This window comes from Gadus morhua, chromosome 23 (genome assembly GCF_902167405.1).
Source record: "Gadus morhua chromosome 23, gadMor3.0, whole genome shotgun sequence".
In the NCBI taxonomy this organism is placed as follows: Eukaryota; Metazoa; Chordata; class Actinopteri; order Gadiformes; family Gadidae; genus Gadus; species Gadus morhua.
Window position 1 is genome coordinate 5,794,897 of NC_044070.1, and position 24,312 is coordinate 5,819,208.

General features: G+C 49.2%; 1 protein-coding gene across 4 annotated transcripts in view; it reads right to left on the bottom strand.

Moving 5' to 3' along the window:
• Positions 1–520: 520 nt before the first annotated feature.
• The window catches only part of fars2 (phenylalanyl-tRNA synthetase 2, mitochondrial), an 86,880-nt gene continuing 63,088 nt past the window's right edge, over positions 521–24,312 (bottom strand). The window contains exons 8-10 of one of the 4 annotated variants that reach the window (XM_030348726.1): positions 19,077–19,237; positions 10,236–10,426; positions 521–747 (exon numbers count right to left, since the gene is read on the bottom strand). In XM_030348726.1, coding sequence (XP_030204586.1) covers positions 606–747; positions 10,236–10,426; positions 19,077–19,237 — 494 coding nt within the window. In that variant the 3' untranslated portion in view covers positions 521–605. Of the gene's footprint in view, positions 748–10,231; positions 10,427–19,076; positions 19,238–24,312 lie in introns of those variants that run through there. The other 3 variants (XM_030348725.1, XM_030348724.1, XM_030348727.1) reach the window with 3 other exon arrangements.

The window sequence follows — 24,312 nt, forward strand, 5'->3', positions numbered from 1 at the left end:
CTCTCTCTCTCTCTCTCTCTCTCTCTCTCTCTCTCTCTCTCTCTCTCTCTCTCTCTCCATGTTTTTAACAAGCTCCTGGAGAAACAGCAGCGCCGCGCTAGGGAGAACACACTCTAAGATGTAATAAAAGAGTCGGATACAGAATCCATTTCAACACCCCTCCAGTGATATGTATTAGCGGCGAAGGAGCACTGGTGAATATTAGATGCAAAAATAGCGGTAAAGGACGGGGAGAAAGTGCTCCAAAGGGTGGGAGAGTAAGGGACTTATAAGTTGATCTGTTTATTCATAATGCCAACATTATTATTCTGTGTGCAACGCAGGAACACTTGTCAGGCCAAGATCAGACATCTGAATAAAACGGGTAAACTCTCTTCTCGCCCTTTCCCGATGTTTGATTACCGAACTACTTGTCGCACAAACAAGAAGTTTGACGGCAGGCAAACCGGGCTAAACGGGGCGTTTTGCGTTCTTTTAAACTAGGTAGAGCTGAAACAAGCTGAAACATTCTGTAAGGACAGCTTTGTTTTCAGGAAAAGTGTCTGTAAAGGTTTCAAATCAACTCTGTGAAGACCGGCCAGTGACTCTCATTCATTAATCCCTTTCTAAAAGTCACTCACGCGAACGTCTTGCTTCAGCGGAATATCTCCGTACCGAGACGGGGAATGACTCACCGCTGAGCGGGGACGAGCCCCTCTCGGTGTTTGGTTCCCGGCCCGGGCTCTGTGCCGTCTCCCCTCACAAGTTCTGCTGGTAAAAAGTAGTTCTGCTGGATCACAGATTACTACGCTACCCAGGTGCCCCTTCTTCAGACCTCCTCCAGACTCTCTCTCCTCCATCTCTCTGCTCATAACACCCCTCTCCCCCATTGTTTGCTCTTTCATCCCCTCCTCTGCTCCCCACCTGAATCACACCTTTTGAGATCCATCTTTCAGACACACTCAATCCTACCCCGATCTAACCTAATCACCATTCGCGCACGCACACACACATTCACACACTTTCTTGTGATATGTATATCAGTGCGTGAGAGAAGGACAGAAGTAGGCTTATGTCTCTGCTCATTACTTTGTAATGGACAGTCAATGTGTGCGTGTGTGTGTGTCTCTGTGTGTGTGCTTGCATGCGTGCGTGAGTGAGAGAGAGACAGAGAGAGGGAGAGGGAGAGACGGATAAAGAAAGAGAGACAGAGAGAGAGAGAGAGAGAGAGGAGAGGGAGAGACGGATAAAGAAAGAGAGACAGAGAGAGGGAGAGAGAGAGAGACAGTAAGAGGACCGTGAGAGGGGAGAAGAGACAGAGCGGTAAAAAAGAGAGAGTGCGAGGAGAGAGAGAGAGAGCGAGAGAAGGAGAGAGAGAGAGGAGAGAAGTAGAGGAAGAGAGAGAAGAGGGAGAGACGTCAAGTAAGCAGGACAGAGAGAGGGGAGCGAGGAGAGAGCAGGCAGGAGGAGAGGACGGACGGTAAGACAGGAGACGAGAGAGAGATTCTATCTGGTGTTCCAGGCAGTGGCTATAGATGTGGTGTCGGTTTGTTGTGGGAGTGTTGTGTTGGTGGTTCGTTAAATCTTCGAGCACTAATGATTGGCTTCAGAGCAGGGATGTGGGGAGGAGGCGGGAGAGAGAGAGAGAGGTAGAAGGGAGGAGGGCGGAGAGAGTGAGAGAGAGAGAGAGAGAGAGAGAGAGAGAGAGAGAGAGAGAGAGAGAGAGAGAGAGAGAGAGAGAGAGGGAGAAGGGAGGAGGGCGGAGAGAGAGAGAGAGAGAGAGAGAGAGAGAGAGAGAGAGAGAGAGAGAGAGAGAGAGAGAGAGAGAGAGAGAGAGAGAGAGAGAGAGAGAGAGAGAGAAGGGGGAGAGAGAGAGAGAGAGAGAGAGAGAGAGAGAGAGAGAGAGAGAGAGAGAGAGAGAGAGAGAGAGAGAGAGAGAGAGAGAAAATCAAACAAGGCGGAATCTAAAGTATTATAGATTAGACAGAGACAGAAAATAATAACACAAAATACAAATACTAATAAAGTGAAATAAAACATAATCGACATATCCTAAAACATGAGTCACAAAGGCCCAATAATACTTGGGAACAGCCAACCTGGCAACCACCTCAGGCTGTCCACGAGCCTGCATTCCGGCAACCGCCGTTCACACTCCACTGCTTATTTAGTCTTCTAAAATGGACGCATTGCCAGTGCAAAAAGACTTTAAACTAATAGAATCCAAACTGGGAGTACCACATAAGTGTGTTAGTGGTGTTCCCAGGCAACACCATTCCCACCTTGTCTACAAGCAGACAGCTGCCTCCACACAAGACACAGCTGAACTGGCAACCTCCCAGCCCACCGCCGCCACCAGCAGGAAAACCAGCAGCAAATCATCGGTTTACTACGCCGTGTGCACCTTCGTCCAGCGTGACTCAGAGTGGCGTTTCCTCATCAATCAGCAGGTAGGGGCCAGGCCTTTTAATCACCAGTACCTGCAGGTAGCCCGCAAAGAGCAGGGTTTGAACCCTGGACCCTTTGGCTTCGAGTCAAACACATTAACCGTTAGAACCGTCTGAAGTACAAAGAAGAATAGTATCGGTTAACTTCTGTTATCTAGCTCTCCTTTGTTAACCTGTTCCCTGGGGTGAACCGGTAACAAGGAATCCCTTATCTATACCAGAAAAACGTATGTATGGATGTCAACATTTCCCGCACATGATTAATGGACAAATGCGTTGCGGGGAGGGGGGGAGGGGGAAGAGGTGGTTTAAGGCTGTAGTTGGGGATCACTCTGCTAGAGAGGAGACTGGTATATGCAGACGTTTAAAGAGGTGCTTTTTCTACAATTATTGTGTGCTTTTTGCATTGAGAAGTCCTATCAGTCCCAGACACGATACCTCATAAAGTAATCGCCCTATTCCCGGGCACGAGGGGCCGTGGTTCGGCCCATTCTGGTTGGGGCCGCACACGCGTGTTGACACGGTGGACTTAGGTTACCGTACCGGACATGAGGTTTCCTACATGACTGTGGGAAGGAACACGAGGCTGTAGGCAGTGGGGGCAGTGGGGGCGATGAGGGGCAGTGGGGGCGATGAGGGGCAGTGGGGGCGATGAGGGGCAGAGGGAGCGATGAGGGGCAGTGGGAGCGATGAGGGGCAGAGGGAGCGATGAGGGGCAGAGGGAGCGATGAAGGGCAGAGGGAGCGATGAGGGGCAGTGGGAGCGATGAGGGGCAGTGGGAGCGATGAGGGGCAGAGGGAGCGATGAGGGGCAGAGGGAGCGATGAGGGGCAGTGGGGGCCGGTGGGGGCGATGAGGGGCAGTGAGGCGGTAGGGGGGCTCATGAAGTCTCCGAGGTGTGAATCGTGGATCCCGGCTAAGAAGCCCGGGAGGGGCCCGGCTCCTTCAGCTGTGTTCTTTCAGCTGTCCATCAACGTCACCGCGCGAGATCATCAGCGACAGGACGCCCGCGGACATGAGGAGGATGTGTTGTGCCGTTAACTGCGTGATCCCAAAAGCTAAAAGGATAAAACATGTTCTTACGTACCATCGAGTTCGTTCCCTGTGATAAAAAAGAGACAGGTGTAGATCAAGGACAGATAAGTCTTTAGAAGGGCGGATTTGAGTGGTAACATTATGATTTGTATGCACGTCGATTTTCTTTAGAAGAAACACCAGGCTTTTCTCTCAGACACGTGTAAACTATGGTATCCTATGGGTCATACAATAGCTGACCATTTTGAAAGGGGCGATACAATATCCATTCAATGTTAGGAATAACATCTGGTAGTGTTTCCCTGTTAGTGAGAACTATGCATTTCAGTAATCGGTGTAGAAGGATGCTTCAAATTGATGTCACGCCACCTGCGGAATCGTGCCGCATACCATATCCTCGCATTGGGATTAATATCGTTCATTTAAGGATTTAGAGATAATTATAATGATTATTAAAATGGTTTCAAATATTTAACGATAAGCTAAGTTGACGGTTTAAAAGCCACATGCCGACTCAATAATCAACAACCAAACCATGAGAGCCAAATAGAAAAATCATGACAATTTGAGTATCTCTGTGACCTAAATCTTTCTTAGAATTACAAGAGGGCCAATTCTAGTCAGTGATATAAGACTGACAATACAAACCGACATTGTCTGCGTGTGCAGACAACCATGTTTAGAAACAGCAAACCCAGACTCAAAGGAGGCACATTCATCACTGAAGCAACGAGGACATCACGTTGTGTCATGTTACGATGTTCAATGGATTTCCAGTGCAAATCTAATTTCCTCGAATGGCGGGACTTTGTTGTACAGGGGACATTGACAAATCATCACGTTCTACAACGTTGAGTCCCGCCCTCACTTCCCCCTCCAGCCAATAGGCACCACCAATCCATGTCTGTAATCGAGTCATCGGGGTTTGCGTTCATCCATGACGTAGAGCCAATAGTCAGACACACACAGGTAACTAAGAGGCATAAAGGGGCGAAGCGTGAGTTGCTCATGGACGGGTAAAAGTAGCCTTTGGATGGCGGGGTTTGAACCCACAACCTTTCCACTGGTCAGAGAAAACCCCAAAACTAGGTGACCCCTGACCCGTATCATTCTTATCATACTATACTTCAAGTAAAAGTCTCTCTCTCTCTCTCTCTCTCTCTCTCTCTCTCTCTCTCTCTCTCTCTCTCTCTCTCTCTCTCTCTCTCTCTCTCTCTCTCTCTCTCTCTCTCTCTCTCTCTCTCTCTCTCTCTCTCTCTCTCTCTCTCTCTCTCTCTCTCTCTCTCTCTCTCTCGGAGGCTGACTACATGACACAGGAGGATACATTTAAGCACCAAGCACGCATCCAGAACTATTTTAAACAGTCTCACCGTGTATAAGCCCAGGGCGAGTCACACAAACACAACCACCAGCAGTTTGGACAGCATCCCCATGCAGATTGAAAAATGATATTTCTCTCCCTGGCATCCTCCCTCCCCCCGCGTGGCCCCGGCATTCTGCTGACGCCCTGGTTCATGGGGGCCGGACAGAAGGCAGGTCGCCGAGTCTGTGTGTTTGTGCGCTTGTCGTTGTGTGTGTGCCTGTATGTGTCTGCATGTGTGTTAACGGGTTTAATTGTGTGGGTTTAATTGTGTAATTGCAAACGCATGTGTATATTTCAGTGTGTGCGTGTGTGTGTGTCGGTGCTTGTGTGTGTGTGTGTGTGTGTGTGTGTGTGTGCTTGTTTGTGTGTGTGCGTGTGCGTGCGTATGTGTGTCCATCGCTTGCAGCATATGTAGGTCAGCTCTTCCGAAGCCCTTTTACTCCAGAGGCTGCAGCAAAATAAATCTCTAACGTTTAAACCTTAGGGGACGACTGGAGTCAGGACACTCAGAGTTCTACACAGGCCCGGATCTGGACTGTGGAAAATAACACCAGCCATAACTGGATTATATTTATAGTCCATGAACACACACACACACACACACACACACACACACACACACACACACACACACACACACACACACACACACACACACACACACACACACACACACACACACACACGTGTATAGTTCAGTTAACTATAGAGTGATAGTCTATAGATAACAAATAGTTAAGTAGCATATAGCTAACAAATAGTGAAGTAGTCTATAGAGTTTCTTGGAGTAGCCTAGAGTGAAGTAGAGCATCGTGAAGTAGCATATAGTGTGTAAGCCAATCGCTGAGCAGGCTTTAATTGAGCAGCATACTTTGCAGTAGAGTGTAGCGCACTACTGTGCCAACGCTACACAAACTGGCCTCAACCAAGCAGCTCAGGTGTTTGGCTCAAGGGCACAAGGGCTTTATATCCCCAGGGGCGAACTGTGGATCGAACCGGCAACCATCACTCTGACCTACCCCCCCCCCCCCAACCCCCCCCGAGCCCCCAATGGCGCCACACCAGCGATCAATCTGGAGAGGAAGAGGAGCGCAGGCCAGGGAGAGGAGGAGGGAACGGGAATTCACTTAACGGCATTGACAGATGGAATTTTTATTAATATGGACTGCTGGAATCGTAACATTTACCCTGACATTTGAGAATAACGTTCCTACCTAGCAGCCAAATGTGTGCTGCTCGCTCATGAGGGCACACACACACACACACACACACATACACATAATCACACACACACACACTTACAGAAATTCATCTTGACGAGCTGATACAATAACACTATCATTTAAAGTCTCTTGTTCTCTCTTGATGAGTGACTCCTTCTTAATTCGCTGGCGTTGTTCTCGTCGACTCTTTTAACTCCATCGCCATTCTCTCCTTTTCCAAATGATGCAACATTTGAAAACACTTTTGTGTGATTTTAGTTGAGATTCACTTAAATTAAAAAAATAATGTATTTCTTTCACACTAGATTAGTATTTGACTTGCATCCTGTTCTCCTCTCTCTCTCTCTCTCTCTCTCTCTCTCTCTCTCTCTCTCTCTCTCTCTCTCTCTCTCTCTCTCTCTCTCTCTCTCTCTCTCTCTCTCTCTCTCTCTCTCTCTCTCTCTCTCTCTCTCTCTCAGTGGCCATTGATACCCTGGGTCTTGTTGTACATCTCGCTCCATCCATCCTGCTGTCTCTCTATTTCTATTGCACAGACAATGCAGGAACAACAACAACTCACTGGAGATCAACACAAGTCATCTCCAGATTACACAACACCATCACATATGACAACACAGCACCCAACCAGCCCTCGAAAGATTAAAGAGCAAATAAAATCCACATGCCTCAACCCTCCACCCTCCTACACATTCAAACTAGAAATATATCCAGCACACATATATAGAATTACTGTATTGCTAGAGGCACTATGCGCAAATCAATGGGTGTGAATTCATAAATTAATGCCTATTTCTGCCACTGTAATCACTATCGTGAATTACAGCAAGATTACCCAGAAGCCCTTAGGGCGGTAGTAGCCGTAGCTAGCATAAATCTGGCCTGTTGTGTTGTACGTCCGCTAATACTCATAAACCACAGCTTGACTTTGTGCGCACGTTCAAACGCACACACGCAACAAACACAAATACACAACAAACACAAACACACCAGCACACTCAAGGGGGTTGCTGCCGCACCACCCCGTAGGATTATTAGGGTGGAGGAATAGACGGGGGAGAGAGGGAGAGATGAGAGGGGGTGGGAGGAGAGAGGAGGAGAAGATGGAAGACCTTATCAAGGCAGAGAAGAGGAGGAGTGAGGGGAGGAAGAGGAGGAGGAGTGAGGAGGGAAGAAGGAGGAAAGGAGGAAGCAGGCGAGGAGAGAGGAGAAGAGGAGAGGTGAAAGAAAAAAGGGGAGAGGAGGCGAGACTGAAACATTGGAGGGAAGAGGGGTTAGGAGGGAAGAGAGAAAAAGAGACACGAAGAGGAAGATAGAGAGAGGAGGGTAAGGAAGAAATATAAAGATAGAGCAAAGAGAATAGAGGAGAGGAGTGAGGAAGAGGCGATCAAAGACAGGAGGGCAGAGAGGAGGGCAGGGGGCGGCGGGGGGAAACATGGTGGAGTGCTACTCAGAAGAGGCTGGCTGGGTGAAGGTTGACATTTGGAGGTGTATCAGGTAAAGCTTGGTCCCCGAGGGAGACGCTGGAACCCATGAGACTCCAGTCATTACAGAGGACACGGTGTGACAAGTCGCCACTGCTTCAAAACTGCTGTGTACTGAAACCGCACCACACACCTGCTGCTGTCATCGCACAGCGGCAACAACGGCCTTCAACTGGAGACCCGCTCGAGGGAAACGCTGATTCACACACCTGCACACTTTATATTTCACACTGCATAATTAATATTGTTGTTGTTTTTAACATCGTATATATTTAGATCTTGTTTTATTTTATTAAACATTTATTTTATCCAGGCAGTTTCTGTCCAGCCACCCACCCAAAGCCGTCTATCTATCAGTCCATCCCCCCCTGCAATGGCTGCCACCTTTCAGGAGCTCCTCTCAAGCAAGGAACTGTCGGTGTGATTGACAGCCTGGTTCAGCCTATCGAATCAGACCTGGCCAGATTCCGGCTGACAGTGCAGCCGACGAATGAATGCAGATTTGCGAGGAATCATAAGAGGACATCAGCGATGACTGACTGAGGGTGAGAGAGAGAGAGAGAGAGAGAGAGAGAGAGAGAGAGAGAGAGAGAGAGAGAGAGAGAGAGAGAGAGAGAGAGAGAGAGAGAGAGAGAGAGAGAGAGAGAGCGAGAGAGAGAGGGGGAGAGAGGGGGAGAGAGAGAGAGAGAGAGAGAGAGAGGGGGAGAGAGGGGGAGAGAGAGAGAGAGCGAGAGAGATAGAGAGAGGAAGAGGAGGAAACAGGACAAAATAAGAGGGAAAACCCGATCTGGGGAGGAAGAGCGAGGATGGAGGTAAGGCAGGAGAACAAAGTGAAGTCAAAGAGAGAGCAGAGATTCGGGAATCACACTCTCCCGCCCCTGCCCGCTCTCTTCCTACCCACACATCTAATCTCATCATGGGGTTCTCTGTTCTCCTCCTTTCATCTCACTATGTCTCTATTTATGTCCCACAGTCTCTCACCCATTCCTCGCCTGTCGCTTTGTCGTACCTATTTTATCCAATGCTTAGTTCTCTCGGTCTACCTTTGTCTCTCTCTCTCTCTCCCGCTCTCATTCTCTCTCTCTCTTTCTCTCACCCTTTCCTCCCTCGTTCCCACCCATAAAGGTGAGGGCTGGGGTGAGCGGGTGCTGGCGGGGCGCGGCCGCCCTCATCCGTCTAGAGTGATGAGTCAGCAGCGCCACAGACGCTCCGACGGGATGAGGGCGAGGGACACTCAGGATGTGGAGAGAGAGAGAGAGAGAGAGAGAGAGAGAGAGAGAGAGAGAGAGAGAGAGAGAGAGAGAGAGAGAGAGAGAGAGAGAGAGAGAGAGAGAGAGAGAGAGAGAGAGAGAGAGAGAGAGAGAGAGAGAGAGAGAGATCAGATAAAAGATGAGTTTTTGAGCTGCAGGATCTAAACTACTTTGAGAATAATAGCACAAAACTTGCATCCGACCAAATTGGGAAACACAAGCACGTAAACGCACACGCACAACCACAAACTCACACCCTAACAAACGCACACAAACACAACAGAAAATGCCCGGCTCTGCAGCACATTTCCACATAATGGCGCCGGGCGTAGTAAAACAAGATGTCTGGAGTAATGATCTAACGCGCGGCGCAATACATCACGCCGGGGCCCTGCAGAGGAGACGGGCTAACTGCAGCGTCAGCGCTAGCAGCAGAGTTAGCGTCTCGTTCTCCTGAGGCGCGGGGGTCAGGAGCTAGCCGCGCTGTAGTAAGCGGAGTACTTGTTGGAGGAAGCAGGAAACCTTGTTTTGTTTTGGTGTGATTTTAGTGTTCTGGTTGACACGGAGGGAGAGACATTTGCCCTTTAGGGGAAGTAGACTTTTTATTTTGTGTGTGCATGGTCGATGGCATCTATACGTTGTTATTTATTTATGTAAAAGTACCGTGAAGAACAATCTGCGTCTCTCTCTCTCTCCCTCCCTCCCCCTCCCTCCCTCATGTCATTTTAGTGTCCCCCGTTGTTGGAGGTTGAACTTTCTAACTTTCCCTCCCTGTGTCTCGCCTTGCCTTTAACACCATTATTCAGTGTATATTAATGTATCATTAAATAGATGTGTGTATGTGAGTGAGAGAAAAGGTCACTATTTAAAATACATTAATGCTGGAAGATTAATAGTGTCCGACATTTTTACGCACTGCAGGTATGGCATCACACACACAGACACAGACACAGAGACACAGACATAAACACGCACACACACACTTAGTATTTTAAAAAATGAGATGTCAACAGTGGACACCACTAGCTCAGAGGTGAATACCAAGGACAGCTACGAGAGAGAGAGAGAGAGAGAGAGAGAGAGAGAGAGAGAGAGAGAGAGAGAGAGAGAGAGAGTAGGAGAGAGAGAGAGAGAGAGAGAGAGAGAGAGAGAGAGAGAGAGAGAGAGAGACTAGAGGGAGGCAGGTATGACCACGGTAGTGCAGAGTGTGTTTTTGTCATGTTTGTGTGTGAGCAAGAATGTTTATCAGTCATGTATTTCAGTGTTTCTGGATGCATGTGTGTATGCACATTTGTGTGTGTACACAGTGTACTTGTGTGTACACTGTGTTTGTATGGGCATGTGTGTATGTGCAGGCTTGCGTGTGTGAATATGCATATGTGTGTGTCTGTGTGTGTGTGTGTATATATGAATTTGTGTTTGTGTGTGGGTGAGTGCATGTGTGCGTGCGCGTCTTACTTGGGATGGGAGAAGCTGTCCACCAGCGTGACCTTCTCCACCAGGTCGCCCCCGATGGAACGCACCAGCTCGTAGAAGTCGTTCTCTGTGTACCTCTCTCGCCCACTCTCTCTCCCTGCCTCCCGGCCTCGCTCGTCCTCCGGGAGCCAGAACGAGATGTCATTATGGAGCGCTGGATACTTACTCAGAGGCTGCGCACACGCACGCACACACACGCACAAACCCACACAGCACACAAACACACAGACAGCCATCCACACGCACAAACAAACAACACAAATGCGCAAGTCACAGACACATAAGACGTTCACATGCGCACGCACATACACAGACACACGCACACACAAACACACACACACACACAGGAGGAAAAGACAGTGGGGCATCATTAGTAGAATCAGAGACAAACTGTAGCCGCAATCCATCACCAGGGGAGCAACAGTGCAGCAAACAAACACACCTCTTCACTTTAATTGAATTGTTCCTGCTCCCCGTGTTGGAAGTGGGGGAGCAGGCTACACAGCGCCAAGCGAGGTCACCGCCCAGTGATACCACGCACAGATCTAGTACACTGGGAGTCTCTGGCTGTAACTCAGGGCCTACAGTCAGGCTGGAGTCTGGAGGGAGAGTGAGAGAACCAGAGAGTGGGATAGACTCTTCAAAGACGGCGGTGAGATTGGAGGTTTAGCGCCATTCATCGCCCTTGATTATAATTCTAAGTCATGTACACGGATCACAACGTCACCTCACCTGAGACGTGCAGGGGTAAACAATGGAGGCAGAGAGAAAGAGGTAGAGACATTGAGAAGGGGGTGGATTTAAGAGGTTGATTAGGAGAGGAGTTGGCATGAAGGGAGGAGAGAGAGAGAGCGAAAGCGAGAGCGAGAGAGAGAGAGAGAGAGAGAGAGAGGTGTGGGAGATGTGGGAGGTGGTAAAGAACATGTAAAGTAAGTTATAGAGAAACAAGAGAGAGAGAGGGGGCTGGCAGAGAGAAGGGCAGAGAAAGAAAAAAGCGATTGCGTTGACTGGAGGTCAGAGGTCGAAATCCAGCGATGAGCCATTGGATACCTTTGCAGTAATCGCTGACCCCCCAATAGAATTCCTTGGGCAAGGCATCACTCTGTCTCTCCAGGGACGTTTGATCACGATTCCTCCTATGCTGTATGTGGTGACTCACATGCCCACAGCAGATTAATTTAGAATAACACTGTTTATCTGTTGCCACGACACAGAGAGAGAGAGAGAGAGAGAGAGAGAGAGAGAGAGAGAGAGAGAGAGAGAGAGAGAGAGAGAGAGAGAGAGAGAGAGATACTGGACAAGCAACACTCAGCCTCCTCAGCAGCTGCTGTTAATAATGTGTGCAGCATTCAGACCCAGCTCTGGGCCAGTCATCAAACCTGTACGCAACAAACCAGCCCGCAACAAAGCAGACTTTAGATTACTAGTCTAAAGTGTGACGGCAGGCTATCCCCACTCTGAGGGGCATTTCTCTTTCTTTCACTTCATATTTGTTTCGACCAACTATGTTGCAGGAAGCTGGGATCTGTAAGAGTGTGATTGGCGAACACAAACACACACAGTAAAAAAGACTTGCCAGGGAAGATAGAAACGTCTTAAAATCCCCTGCTTGAAGCTTCATCTACTCACACAAATCACTTTATCTTCGGACGAATACTTCCGTGATAAAAGGCGTAACTTTTATCATGTCACAATGTCATGAAATAACATAGTAGGACTGCTGGATATGGAGATAATGAACTACCTAACAACAATGTCAACCTGACTCTTGTTCATAGTGAAGCCTTTCTTGAACTTTAACACGTTCACAGCCAAAACCACGCACCGCGTGTCCAATCAGATGACACCGTCGCCATCTGTTTGGGAGCATATGTTTCCGTATTGTGCGTTGCCATGGCGATCTATAAATTGAATATTCGGATGACACGTAGTGACGGCCAGAATCCTGATGACAAACGCACAAAGCCAAGAGTTTCCAGGGGGGTTCCGATTCAACTCTCCCCAGGACTCCCTGACTGTCTCACCGACCGATGAAAACTAATGACATTGTGATATTGATTTCAATAACCTGGTCTTCCGCATGGCATCCATGTTTGCGCCGGTTAACTCCCAGGATAATGATAAATAATAATTGCATGTCATCATACAACATTGTTCAGCATTTAAGTGTGTAAGGTGTGTTGACAGCACAGACAGCAGCGTCAGATGGCCGAGGAAACATTCAAACAGGTGATAGAGAGAGAGAGAGTCAGAGAGAGACAGAGAGAGAGAGACACAGAGAGAGAGAGAGAGAGAGAGAGAGACAGAGAGAGAGAGAGAGAGAGAGAGAGAGAGAGAGAGAGAGAGAGACAGAGAGAGAGAGAGAGAGAGAGAGAGAGACAGAGAGAGAGAGACAGAGAGAGAGAGAGAGACAGACAGACAGACAGACAGACAGACGGACAGACAGACAGACAGAGACAGAGAGAGATTGATTGCAAGAGGGATATGAAACCAGATTCACTGTCTGTTTTATTTGCCTGTAGATGGAGAGAATGCTAATCAGAAAGATGGGGATCCAGGAGGTGTCTTTGCTTCCCTATTAGCAGTAAAGACTGAGGAGGGAAGATAGGGAAGATAGAAAAGAGAGCAAGAGAGAGAGAGAGAGAGAGAGAGAGAGAGAGAGAGAGAGAGAGAGAGAGAGAGAGAGAGAGAGAGAGAGAGAGAGAGAGAGAGAGAGAGAGAGAGTGAGAGAGAGAGAGAGGTTTAACAAGAGAATGAAACAAAACTTTAAATCACGGGGGATAAATTATTTTCCAGAGTCAATCTTCAGAGAGTAATCTCCCTGTTCTTTCACAAAATCCCCAGAACAACGAGGAAACCATATCAGAAAAGCTGGGGAAACTTGAGAAAATTTGGATACCAAACTCCAAGGGCGCGAAGGCCTGCTTTGAAGCCAGAGAATAAAGTTAAAGTCTAGCCCAATGGGCAGAGCCTCCCTGCTGGGAAGAAGATAGAAATCTGCATTCGACTTTCTGTTGGCTGCTACAATGCAGCTGAGTGGTTGTGTGTGTCTGAGTGAGGGTATGTGTGTGTCTGTGTGTGTGTGCGTTATTGTTCTTGTGCACATACATCTCGGTGTGTCTGTGTATGTCTATGGTAGTGGTCTTTGTGGAAATGAGAATTGTATTAATGCAAGTGAAAGTACTATGTATACGTGTGAAGCTCTTTTCACGAGTTATTTTCTGCGTTGAATATGCGTATGTGTGTGTGCTGCGTGCATGTGTGCATGTGTGTGTTTGAGTGTGTATGGGGGAAAGACAGGGGGGAGCGTGTGTTTACGCTTGCGTGTGTTTCGCACAACAGGTGTGTTAGTCGTTCGTTTTCTTCATTAGTTGAGTGTTTTGTGTTTGTGTGCGCGTGTTTATGCGTGAATAAGTGTGCGTGCAAGTGCCTGCGTGCGTGCATGCGTGTGTGTGTTTGTGTGTTTGTATTTGTGTGTGTGTGTGTGTGTGTGTGTGTGTACGTGTTTGTGTGTGTGTGGGTGTTTGTGTGTTTCTGTTTGTGTGTGTGTGTACATGTTTGTGTGTGTGTGTGTTTCTGTTAGTGGCTGTATGTGTGAGTGTATGTCTGTTATCGTGTGTGCGCATGTGTGTTGGTGTGTCTGTTAGTGGCTGTGTTGTGTGTGCGTGCGTGCGTGCGTGTCTGAGGCTGGTTATAAGAGGGGAGACCATGTCGTCCCCCGAGGTGCAGGCAGTCACAGATCATTATGGTGGATTCTGGACATGCCGGCGTAGCGGTGTGTGCTGCGGAGGGCTGCGGGGGCTGGACGGTGTGCCCTGGCCCAGGGGAGGCGCAGCGACCCTGGCTGGGCGACCAGCCGTGCTTCCCCTGGTCCCCGGCGGAGGAACAGGGGTCATCAATAAAGGGGACAGGGGTATTAGCTGGACGGACGAGTGACAGCGCGGGTCAATACAGGTGTTCTCCTCCTTCCTCATCCATCCCTCCTTCTCTCCTCGTCCATCCCTCCTTCTCTCCTCATCCATCCCTCCTTCTCTCCTCATCCATCCCTCCTTCTCTCCTCATCCATCCCTCCTCCTCTCCTCATCCATCCCTCCTTCTCTGCTCTACCATCCCTCCTTTTCTAATCGTCCATCCTTCCTCTCGATAGATCCATCCTTCTCTCCTCATGCATCTCTATCCCTCTCCCTTTATCCATCTTTCTGTCTCTTCTGTTAAAGGAGCCATACCTCTTGGTCTTCCTCACCACTCTTAAATCATAGCTCTATGTCTTCCTCTCAGTTCTTCTTCATGCGTACACTTTTTCCTTTAATTTTCAATCTGCTTTGTTTTCTTTTTGGGCTTGGGCGCCTGCACTCTCATAGACACACACACTCACTTTCACACAGGCACACACACTCACACTCACATTCACACAGACACAGACACAGACACACACACACACACACACACACACACACACACAAACACACACACACACACACACACACACACACACACACACACACACACACACATTCACACACACACACCTTTAAGCTTATAGCGCAGTGACCCCTGAAATGAGACCCCTGATGGAGAGAAGGTGCTAGATTAACACTTTTTATCCATTTCTTTAATTCCAGCTCTTCTCTCGGACCATAAGTGTGTGTGCACTTCTGCCCTTATGTATAAAACATAGGGACAGTGGGTGTTCATAACAGTCAGCACATCCATGACCCCCTTTCCAAACACACACACACTCAAACACACACACACACACACTTACACACACAAACGCAGATGGGGTGCGGTATTGACAGAGAGGATGTAAAGGATGTCATGTCCTTCAATTGCGCAAGCCGAACATTTGCATACTGCTCCCCGCAGAGCCGACGCCAATGGTGCACAGTCAGAGGCTAACGCTAGCTCGGCTAACCGCTAGCAGCCAGACCACGTAGCTCCCACCGGGGAGGACGGCAGAGAGAGAGAGAACCGGCGGCCCCCTTTGATGGGCCCACCTACAGTTACGCAACCAAAGACGTGGCTAACAGCCGGCGGCTAGCAGGAGTGGATCAGGCTCACGCTTCATTATTCATATCTATACATTGAGCTGCTAATTGACGGCTAAGGATCGGCCTGTAGCATGCTACGGGTGTGGTTGTGTAAACGGTGTGACCTTTGCCCTTCTCAGCGATGACTCGTTAACATTTGTGACACAGCTGGGAAAGGTCAAACGGGAGATTTGGCGAGCGGATAGCGCGTGACTCAACCGAGCGGCAACGCGTTCCGTCCCCGTAAGTCCTCCCCAGGCGGCCAAACGGAGGAACCATCACATACGTTGTCAACGCCAATTCTGAGAAGATATCATCTTTATGGCCACATCGGTCGTGGTAACTGGGAGTCGCGTTCGTTTAGGTTCAAGTACGAGAGCACCTCACTCCGGACCGTACATTTCAAAGCAAGCGGGAAACCGCGGCGGTGGAGTCGGGATCCAGCCGCCGTGCAGAAACTGCACAATGAGCAGTTAAAGTGAGAGGGAACTGTCGAAGCACATTTAACACACACACACACACACACAGACACACACACACACACACACACACACACACACACACACACACACTTGCGCGCACACACAGACCACACACGCACAACAACACACGCACAAACACAGCAGGAGCATAATGTGGAAAGACTGACAAGTTTGAAGCCAGGGGTTGAGTCGGGGTAAATGTTGCCTGGCTCCTCAGTCAGGCGGGGAGACCAGGCGAAGACAGAACACATGGAATAATAATTACAGCCGTGACCCTGAATAACAATGGCCTCCCTGTAGGAGGAGGGGAGGCAGGAGGGATAAACAAGAGCCGAGGAGCGGAGGGAAGAGAGGAAGGGGAGGAGGGGAAATGAGAGGAGGAGACGGTTAGGAAGAGAATCAGGAGGGGAAGAAGGGAGGGAGGAGAGGGGAGGTAGGAGAGGAAGAGGATCAGGAGGGGAGGAAGGGAGGGAGGAGAGGGGAGGAAGGAGAGGAAGAGGATCAGGAGGGGAGGAAGGGAGGGAGGAGAGGGGAGGAAGTGAAGAAGGGAGGGAGGGAGGAGAGGGGAGGAAGGAGAGGAAATGAAACAGGAGGGGAGGAAAGGAGGGAGGAGAGGAGGAAGGAGAGGATGAGGAACAAGAGGGGAGGAAGGGAGGGAGGAGAGGGGAGGGGAAAAGGGGAAGAGTAACAGGAGGGGGGGAAGGCAGGAGAGGTAGGAGAGTTAAGGTTTGCCTAGCGACGAGGTGTAAATGAGCATCGAGGCAGGATTGGATGGAAATCAGCTTCGTACGAACATACGATTACAATTTGTGCAAGAGGTTCTGTACCAAACAGACTAAATCCTGCCCTGTGGCCGGCTGAAGCCCCCTGGGTCCCCACAGGGACACAGGGGCCGCTACCTAGACATTCCCCGGTCAACTGGAGCCCGGACTGCTTTAAGTGAGGTCTATTTATAATCCGGCTCCTCCTATTAGCCCAATCCATTGAACAGAAATGAAGAACATAAAAAAATAAGTAAAAATCTGAAAAACACTTGAAACTTTGACCATTATAACGATGGCATCGTAATAAAACTCTAATTTATTCCTCATTACCCAATACAAACCCTTAAAAAGTATCCAGATGAGCTTTTAACCAACAGATAAACATCCTGCCCATAATGGTACACTCCACCCAGTCCCTCCGCTTGCCGCCCTACAACGGAGAAACAGCACCGCCGCGTCGCCTACCCGGGGAAGTACGGTCAGCACGCCAGTGCCAGAGTCACTTCAGTAGGTATGTGTTATCATTCATGTACAAACAAAGAAATATCAATGAACTTAAACAAAGCGGAGCCGTGATGCGTCAGCGGTTCCTGTGAGTAGCGTATGATGGATTGAAATGTTAAGGGAAGTGTTTTAGAGATAAGCACCGGTAGGCCGTTCCCGGGACTCGTGTGAACATGGATTATGGACACGGCAGTGTGACGTGTAATGACAACATGTGGTATGATGATTGCAATAAATGTTAAAATATGCTACGCTGCGGCGTCGTCACAGCCGGCTCCGGGACGGAGATGAGAGGGGTGGAGAGAGAGGGAGGAGAGGGAGGATGGAGGGGAAGATAAACGAGAGGAGAGGGAGGTAGGGAAGAGAGGAAGGAGATAAGGAGGAGATGAACGGGGAGAACGTGAAGATAGGAAAATCAATTGGACAGCCTGTGAAAACATCTGGTCATGTGTGCACATGTCTTTGTGTACATGTTTGAATGTATAGGTCTGTTTGCACAAGTCTGTCTGTGTGCACGTGTACAAGTGTGAGTGTACTGTGCGAGATGTTACACATCTTCGTATTCTATGTAAGAACACGTGTTGTATGCAGACACACAATTTCATCTCAGCTGAATTGTTATAGCACAGTGGATTCTTAATTCTAACTGTCTGTGTGTGCGTTACTGTGCACATGGCATGCATGTATGTGACCATTACTGTGTGTATATGTGATGGTAGGTTTGTGTACGTGTGTGTGCGTGTGTGTGTCAGAGAGTGTGTGTGCGTGTGTGCGTGCAGGGCCGTTGCACCAAATCCTGGGCCCCTATACAAGAGGTACTGATGCCCCCCCCCCCCCCCCCCCCCCCCCCCCCGAATTCCCCCTACCCGCCCCCTGCGCTGAATTGTTGACGGGGGGGGGGGGGGGGGGGGGGGGGGGGAGACGAGGCCGTGTGCGACTCCTAACACTATGGGCTGGTGGATAATTCAATTTTTTTTTTATTGCCATGGGCCCCCCCTCTGCCTTGGGCCCCCCCACGACTGCCTCACTTTCCCCCGCAGTCCGTCGGCCCTGTGTGTGTATGAACCTACGACATCTGTGGGTGTGTGTGTGTGTGTGTGTGTGTGTGTGTGTGTGTGTGTGTGTGTGTGTGTGTGTGTGTGTGTGTGTACATATGTACAACCATGTGTGTATGTGTGTGCTTGCTAGTGATGGGTCGGTCGCAAACGATTCGGTCAGAACGAACGAATAACGAAGGTGAACGACGAGAACTGATTCCCAAAACAAGAGAACAGATTTTTTCATTTTTTTTAAACATATAACAAAGATATGGTCACGTAAATAAAATATCCAAACGAACAGAGCTTCGTCTCCCCGCGACCTTATATTGATCGAGTCTAAAACGTTCTCATCGCGATTGCTACCTGAGAGCAGGTAGCGATCGCGTCGCCATGGCCCATGGGTAAACAAATGATAAGGCACTGTTATGTTTGTGCCTTATATATGACAAACCGGGCGCAGCAGCATGTTTAGTTCCTAGCACTCTTCATTGCATTAGCGGTCCAACACATGTACACGCTCATAGCTCTCTCACGTAGGCTATCTCCAGCCTCTAACTGGCGCTAAGCCTTATGGGTAACGTAGTCCAGTAAACCTTATATACATAGGCACCACCACACAAGTTAACTAATGATCGCTGTAGGCTTCAATATCATGCAGGCACTTTGTTTTCTTTTTATTTTGTTCTACATCACAATTGCATGATTTAAATAAAGTATTGTTTTTACCTACCATTACCAGTCTTGTTTGGTCTAGTTGCTAACGTGCTTCACTGCTTATTAGCGCTACTTTGAAGACGCCATTTAATTCTTACTGCACCCCATTATGTATTAAGGATATAGTAATAACGATATGGTAGTTATCCGCATGTATTTGTAGGTGTGTGCATGCATACAAATGTACACTCATACGTGTGTGTGCGTGCCAACATGTGTACATGCATGTATGTGTGCGTGCGCGCTTATATGTATGTGTGCGAGCTGTGCATGCAGGTGTGCGTCCTACCTGGAAGCTGACTGGCTGGTGGATGTCAGACAGGACAAACTGCTGGAGGAAGCGTGGGTCCTGGCTCCAGAAGAGCCTGATGTCTGGTATACTGTAGAGCACCATGGCAAGCCGCTCTAGGCCCAGGCCGAACGCCCAGCCAAGCTTATTGCCTGCCCCCGCTGCACGGAGACACACACAGAGACACACAAAGGCTTTATTAAAGGGAAACCCCCAAACCACCTTTTTTCCAGTTGAAACCGGCTCCATTTGGGTCTCACTGAGCGTCGGTGAACATTGTTCTTTGTTAACTGAATTTATAAAGTTGTTAAATGGGGGATGCTTTGTGAAATACAATAAGGGTGCTTCTTCCTGCTGGAAACGCTTTAACAAGTGGTGGTTTTCTATTGGCTGCGCACCCTACCTCAAGTGAGTGTGACTCACTTGAGGATTGGGGATTGATGTTCTCCTGTGTACCGATGACGGTGTATCATCGTTTGTCACAAAGAGAGAGAGGGAGGGAGGGGGAGAGAGAGAGAGAGAGAGAGAGAGAGAGAGAGAGAGAGAGAGAGAGAGAGAGAGAGAGAGAGAGAGAGAGAGAGAGAGAGAGAGAGAGAGAGAGAGAGAGAGAGAGAGAGAGAGAGAGAGAGAGAGAGAGAGAGAGAGAGAGAAATGATTGAATGTGAGCGTGTGTGTGTGTTTTAGGTCATGAAACATAAAGGTGTTACCATTAAAAGCTAAATGAAGACTTGATACAATGCAGACATTTGAGAACATATAAAAAAAAGTTGACTGATGACATATTTTCATTCGTAACCTATGACTGCCTTGCGAGTACATTTTCGGACGGCACAGGTTTTTTTGGTTGTTTTCTATATTTGGATTGTAAATACATGCTTAATTGAAAAACTTTTTTCCCATAAAGAAACTATTTTGATCCATTCACATGACCGTTTGAAGCCCATTTATACGGTAACGTGACGATAGAAACTCTCCATGAAAATACCACAGAATGGACAGAAGACAAGAAGAAGATGTGGGTGAACAGGGTGAGTGTGAGGGCTCTCTCTACCCTGGCGTGACGAGAGATCAGCACTGAGAGGTGCAGAGAGAGGGAGAGAGAGACACAAACACACAGACTCAGAAAGAGAGGAGGCCGCCGTGGTACCTGGAACCAAATAAAAATCACTATGCTGGGGTCAGCCCAAGCGCTGACCCCAAAATAAACAACTTATTCCCCCCCCCCCTCTCTCCAACGTGACCTTGACCTCAAAGAGGGGCAAACTACCCCAAAAACCGTCTAAGCCATCTGCAGTCACAGTTAAGACTTCTAACTGGTAACACCCACGCTGTGAGACAACAAAAGAAAAGACAAAAATCTATAAAATAACATAACATCGACATCTTTTAAATTTACCGTTGGGAGTTTATTTGTTTGATGTTTTTATGAGGAAAGAATCCTCCTCCATCTCACCTCAGGCAAGATGAAGCAAAGGCCAAATGTTAATTTGGAAGAAAGGGATTGTGGGTAATCCCCAGGTTTTAGCCAGGGACTCGCCTGAGAGATGTAGACTTAAGATGTCCGCACACTTCCTATGATGTGCGGCTTCACCGCCAACAGGTTCACACGCACACACATACACAGACACACACACACACACACTGAGGAGGATTATGGGTAATGACACCGCAGTCAGGAAGCCAGCATGCCTGTAAATGCTGTGTAGTGCTTAAGACGTTAAACCGCGTTTAACTTTTTCCGCAACCGTGACGATCCATACGGGAGCGGGTGGTCCGGGCGGTTACCATGACTACCCTGAGGCAGAAACGATGAAGGGCCAAGGCGATCGGGTACTGCTTTGTTTAAAAACTTGTCGGGCGTCCATGCATCTTGCATTCAATATGCTACTGTATCATAATCCAGAGACTTATGGGGCTATTGTACATGACCAATAGCATGCTGTACCCTGACTGGATTCATACCGGGGGGGCCTAACGATGAAGACCATGTTGTACTTTGACAGATGGATTATATAGGCCCCGGCCTGCAGCAGGATCATTTCTATGCGGTGTGTATCCGACGGGGCTCGGCTCAGCAGAGATTCGTTGGTAATGGGGTAATATTCAGAGTAATCTCCCCAGCATTAGGTGGGAAATATTCGGGGTAATATTCTTCGGCTCGTCTCCAGGGTCGGAACTGAGAGGACGAATTCAAAGCATTTCCAGGTATTTGAGGAAGGAGCTTATTGAATGGACACTCGCACACAAGCACACACACACACACACACACACACACACACACACACACACACACACACACACACACACACACACACACACACACAGTGTGGGAGGATGAATTACCTAGTTTGATTAGAATGCTTCTGCTTATTATGATGATGTGTAACCTTTCTGGCCTCTGAGTTGATGTGTGTGTGTGTACCCACCATACAAGCACAAGCACAAACACACACGCAAAGACAGACACATACAGGCACACACACTCACTTCCTAGTTTTTCACATCCTGGACTCCCGCTCCAATCACGAATCGGGGAATGTGGTATCTATGCTAATGAGCGTGAGGTCGCAGGGTTGAGGGAGATGAGAGAACACACCGGAATAAATCTTTACCTCATGATAACGTACAACCGATCGCTCACCGCCTCCGAATGTCCTGCGTCTTCGTGTCTCTGAATCAAATCTCCTTTTTATTGTCTTTCCCCGGTTTCTGCTCCTACGTGTTCCGTTTCTTTACATGCAGCTTTTCCTCCTCCCCCCCCCCCCCCACCACGTCTCTCCCCCCGCATGCAGAAACACATCTTAAGTACACTTTAGTATACTCTGAATTAAATCTCCTCTCCTCCTTCATCTATTTCCCTCCACTTCCATCTCAACCTTATCTAATTTCTACTCCTCCTTTCTCCTAGCTCTTCCACCCCGGCCCCTCCTCCTCTCCCCCACCCACCCCCCCTCCTCCTCTCCCCCCGCCCCCGCCCTGTCCCTCCCCCACCCCCCCCCTCTCCCCCCGCCCCCGCCCTGTCTGTCCCTCTCATGTGGAGGAGCTCAAAGCAGCTGATGACGACGTTCCTGACGCGTGGGTCTGGAATCCCGGTTATACAACCCGGAGACGGCGGCGGGGCGCTTACACAACACCGAGAACCGGCGGCAACGGAAGGGGACGCACATGTGCGTGTGTGACGCAGCCAACGCAGCGTTTGAAATGAACTGTCCGTGTCACGAGCGAGACGTCTTATGATAGGTAGGCTTACAACGCTGATCCACGGCGCTGACGGGGGTAACAAGGTGGGCACACTGATAGAGCGGGTGGGTGGGTGGGTGTGTGTGTGTGTGTGTGTGTGTGGGGGGGGGGTGTTCAGTGTCTTCTTCAGAGTCTGGGATGCTGAGCGGTTGAGGGGAGCAGACAGACAAGCCGTCCAAAACACAAGCCGCAGCGGTCCACGGAAACCTTGAGGCGTGATGCAACGGCATGAGGCAAGCGCGTAAATGTTTCAGCGCTGCGGGCGTCTACGCTGACGCCTTAGAGGAGCCCGCTCACAGCCCCCGCGTCTGAGGCTCTCCGCAGACACACACTCACAATTCAGAGCCACGGGAGGACAGACAGAGGGGTGTGTGTGTTACAGGCAGGGTGTGTGTATTACAGGCAGGGTGTGTGTGTTACAGGCAGGGTGTGTGTATTACAGGCAGAGTGTGTGTATTACAGGCAGGGTGTGTGTATTACAGGCAGAGTGTGTGTATTACAGGTAGAGTGTGTGCATTATAAGTTGCGGCATGTGTACTACAGGTATGGGCGGAGCCTCAGCCAGATCATCAGGGATGAGGAAGTGCCTGTCAGCTCCTCTGATGAGTCAGAACGGCCAATCGGAACACCTCCTCTCCGAGCCACTAATCTGGAGGTATACCAGATTCATGACGCGAGGTGTGACACAGTGACACGCACAAATTCACACATGTACACACACATAAATACACTCACACAAACACACACTCACACACGGTGATTTATGGGCATATTTGTTTCAATGTCCACAATAATAACTACTGCCAATGCAAAGTCAACAATGTTCATGATTTCGTTATGAATAAATGCATGTAATGCATGGGTGTGTGCGTGTGTGTAAATGCGGGTGCATATGCGTGCGTGTGCATGCGTGTGTGTGCGTGGCATAGACGTCAGCCAAAACGGGGGGAGAGACAGGGAGGAAGAACTGACATAAAAGGAGCGAGAGAGTGAGAAAGAGAGAGAACGCCTTGAGTGCCAGAATCCCCCCCCCCCCGCCCCTCCACCCACACACACACACACACACTTTAAAGCCAACTCCCCTCTCTCCTCAGCCAATAGGAGGCCTCACAGGAGGACATGTTGCGCAGAGTGTGAGCGTGAGTGAGATGGAGAAGCGACATATCAGTCTGTCGATGACATCACCGCTGCTGCTCATTGCGCTTGGCCGACGCCTGATATGACGCCACCAGTGATGCCAAGGACCGCTCTAACCATCTCTCTCTCTTTCTCTCCCTCCCTCCTCTTCTCCTCTCTCTTCCTCCCCCCTCGCAGTCTCTCTTCCTCTGTCTGTCCCTCCCCCCACTCTCTTCCCCCATCTCTCTCTCTCTCCAACTTTCCCGCCCATCTCCCTTTGTCTCTCCAGCCTCTCTCTGTCCGTCTGTCTCTCTCTCCATCCCTCCCCCCCCCCCCCCCCCCCCCTTCCTATATCCCTCTCCCTGCTACATGTTTCCCCTCATCAGTCGTGGTAACAGTTAAACAGTGTTATTCTAAATTAATCCAAAAACTGTGGGCATGTGAGTCACCACGTATGCTACAAGAGGAATCGTGATCAAACGTCCCGAGAGAGAGCGAGAGAGAGAGAGAGAGAGAGGACCACTATTGGCAGGGATCAATGCTGGATTTCAACCCAAGACATCCAGTCGTCACACATACATTCAAACCTCCCCATCATTTTGAATTTTCTGCCCTCTTTCCGCTTTCTATTCCGTTTCTAGTTTTCATTTTACATTCTCCTTCTCAAACCTCCCACATCTCTCCCGTTCTCTCTCAACTTATTTTCTGCACTTCCTTCCCACTCGCCACTCTTCCCAGCCTCAATCTTAATTCAAGCCCCCTTCTCAATCTCTCTCAGTGCCTCCCTCCTTTAATTTCCCGCCTCTTCTGATGCCTCCGTCTCCCCCTCTCGCTCTCTCCATCACGGCGTTCCTCCCCCTCCTCCCTCTGCACTCCCGCT